General features: G+C 33.0%; 1 protein-coding gene across 3 annotated transcripts; it reads right to left on the bottom strand.

Moving 5' to 3' along the window:
- Positions 1-2: 2 nt before the first annotated feature.
- Positions 3-2,462, bottom strand: LOC106332596 (probable polyamine oxidase 4). 3 transcript variants are annotated; one of them, XR_001268119.1, is made up of 7 exons: positions 2,046-2,462; positions 1,634-1,813; positions 1,450-1,548; positions 1,273-1,361; positions 1,111-1,194; positions 935-1,037; positions 3-805 (listed from the first exon to the last, which is right to left on the bottom strand). XR_001268119.1 is itself a non-coding variant. In XM_013771071.1 (6 exons), the coding sequence occupies exons 2-6, from the start codon at positions 1,645-1,647 to the stop codon at positions 755-757; spliced, it is 351 nt and encodes a 116-aa protein (XP_013626525.1). In that variant the 5' UTR covers positions 1,648-1,813; positions 2,046-2,460; the 3' UTR covers positions 3-754. The 3 variants fall into 3 exon arrangements, 2 of the variants coding, with proteins under 2 accessions (XP_013626525.1, XP_013626526.1); XM_013771071.1 differs by lacking the exon at positions 1,273-1,361 and having other exon boundaries at positions 2,046-2,460; XM_013771072.1 differs by lacking the exon at positions 1,273-1,361 and having other exon boundaries at positions 1,634-1,761; positions 2,046-2,460.
- Positions 2,463-3,108: the final 646 nt, after the last annotated feature.

Genomic DNA, 3,108 nt, shown 5'->3' with positions numbered 1-3,108 from the left:
GGGGGGGGGGGGAATGGTACAACGACTTTTGATTCATTTGCTAGTCCATACTCTAACGTGGGGCATGAAATCTTCAGTTTAACTAGACCAACTATCAGTGACCTTTGAAAAAGATTGTATGAAACTAGTCAAAATCTTATAAGAAGAGGAAGCCGACTGTCCATCTTTATTAGCCGAAACTGATGATTATCATCTCCTTACCAGTTCTTTTAATTCTTACTTCATATCCTTTATTTGTCTTTCTTTGAATATTCAAATTGATAGCTTTGCAAAAAGGAGCTCGGTCTCGTAATTCTTCCTTGCTCCATGTAAATACTCGGATTTCCAACTGGATGGTTCCTGAGATCAACTTCTTGGATAACTTTAATAAGTTATGGAGCTTTTGATGTGAAAAACACAAACCTTACTTCTAATAAACTGAAATTGCAACCTCTCAAAAAATCCGGTGAAAGTAATAAACATCAACATTTTTAAAATAACTTAGTTTGTCTAACAATAACTGTATATAAGGTTTTAACATTTTACTTAAGAGAAGTCAAATTTATTAACGAAAACAATATCATAACAAGTAAAATGCAACTATGCTTGGATTCCCTGGGATTTTACTCCTTTCTTCAAGGATTTAGGTGTTTTTTGCCCAAGTTTTGGTTTCAACCTTTGGTTGTACCCTCCGGGAAAATTTGTACCCTCCGGGAAAATTTGTTTGCCGGCTTAATTTTTTTTTCAATTATTTCATCCATGTATCTTCTTTGGTTTAATGAAATTTACCAGCGAAAAAACATGTAAATGTTGTTCTTACTTCATCCTGCACAACAATTAACAGCTTTGATGAGCTTCCCTGGTTGGTTTCATTGGTATGCTACCAAACCATCACTAGTGCAATAAAGAAAGAGGAGGCCAATTCTTGTATGATTCTACAAGACTCATGATTTACCTGATCCCAACATTTGAGTGATATCAGGTTCGCATCTACAGAAAACCACGCCTCCATCCGACATATATACCACTGCAAAACTTGGTACGCCATTCCTTCTTGCCTAGATAGTAAAAGAAAATAACAGAGGTTATAATAGATATATGAAGTTTAAAATGTTAGAATCATATTGGTACCTTAGTTCTGGATTTCTTTCCAAGACGATGGATATTCCTTGAAGAACTGACATATCACTGGCGGTTTCATCCCTTATTTTTTGTCTGTAATCAACAAGGAAGTAAGCATGTGTCAAACTCCCTTTGAGACAAAGGAAGGTAATTAGGATATTTAATAGATACTTCATCTAGAATTCTCTTGAATGCATCTCCAACTTGAGTAACCAAGTGCGGTGAAATTTTGTTCCCATGCATGTCATAAAGTTACATAACTGAAACAAAAGAAAGCCATCATGATCATCTAGGCTTTAACTTGTGCTACCAACTAATAGAGAAACTTAAAAGGCAGGAAACAATTACCTTTGGAGATCATGATCATACAAGAAGGAGTCATCACCACTGAGGCCTAGACGGCGTATAATTGGAGCTAATGGGTTGTCGTTGGAGACTCCATGTAACCTAATTAACGTTTCAGAAAGGATTAGAAGTCGCACAACAATAGAGGCTGCTGATAATCACTACTTTCTCCAAAACAAAAACTCACCATGAAGCTCCCATGTCAACGTGACAGGCAAAGGAGTAATCAGTGTGGATGACCACCAATCCTATCACGTGATTCAAGAACAGTCACCTTAAAAGATGCTCCAGAGAGGTCCCTAGCAGCAGCTAGACCTGATATACAATTACCAATTACGATGATAGAAGGCTGCACCAGAGATTGTGCCTGATTAACACACATGTTACAATGACCAATTCATCACACATATATCAAATTAAAAATTCGATTCATCAATGAAATCAACCATTGCAAAAACGTAGACATATTCACCGCGTACAACACTAGCAAATAGATCTGATCTAGTTCAACATAGATCTGTCGAATACAGACATTATTGAAATCGTAATGCATAATCTTAAAAGAAAGAGATATGACGCCAAGTAATAGTTGCAATTACCTTCAGGAAGATCATGCGGAACAGAAATGTTATTATCCATTGAATATTGCAGAAAAGAAAAGAAACAGAGGAGAGATTAAAGAGGAAATTGGAAAATCTGCAGAGGTCGGAGAAGGAGGAGCAGCAAAAGCTTATAAGAACACGTGATCGAATTCTATAATAACGAGGATTCAAAAACGAATAAAACTTTCAGATTGGAAATTGAAAGACGACAAGAGATAATTCTGTCGTTCCCACAGATCTTGATGTTTCTTGATCGCTGCATTTTTTTCTATTTTAATAGGAATTATTGTAGATGACAAGGAACATGTAGAAGAGGAAGGAAGCTGAAACGAACAAGGAAAAGGATTTGGTATCAACGAGGTGAATTTGGGGAAAGAAGATAGCCTTTATAGTGCTGGTGGCTGATTAATTAAGATTTTTTTTTCTCCTTCTAGCCATGCATGACATGTTTACCCTTCCGTGTTTTATTATCTTGTCAACATGTTCTTTCCATTTAAATTTTTTTGTTGATAGTTTTTATTTAATAACCATTTATATTAATTATGTTTCTAATTTCTGTATTTTAAAAATTTTATTATTAAACTTGTGTTCATGATTTTAGGTAAGATATATTTTTAATCTTATGAAAACAATCTGATCCGTACTAAAAAAATATATTTTAATTTATCATAGGTGTTAACCTGCATTACAACACAAAATCATAAATGAAAAATATTTTTTTTGCGATTTTCATTTGTATAAAATTATTGTAAATATGTTTTGTGCTAATTGATAAATCTATATTTTATGAAATAATATACATTCATATGACTATAACTATATGAAAATTAAAATAGTATAGTCGGTTTAGATTTATCCTTAAAGATTAAAATTAACATAAAATACAATTATTATCATAGGTGTCTCAAATTAATTAATGCTTATTTTAATATTTCATAATAAAAATGATCATATATTTTTGTTTAATTTATTTTTTATTTGATAATCATTTTGTATGTCTCAGAGAGTAACCCGTAAAAATAATGGTAAAAACATCAATCGTAACTTGATCAATAATGTT

This window comes from Brassica oleracea, chromosome C3 (assembly GCF_000695525.1).
Source record: "Brassica oleracea var. oleracea cultivar TO1000 chromosome C3, BOL, whole genome shotgun sequence".
Lineage (NCBI taxonomy): Eukaryota > Viridiplantae > Streptophyta > Magnoliopsida > Brassicales > Brassicaceae > Brassica > Brassica oleracea.
This window is presented reverse-complemented; position numbering and strand designations above follow the sequence as displayed.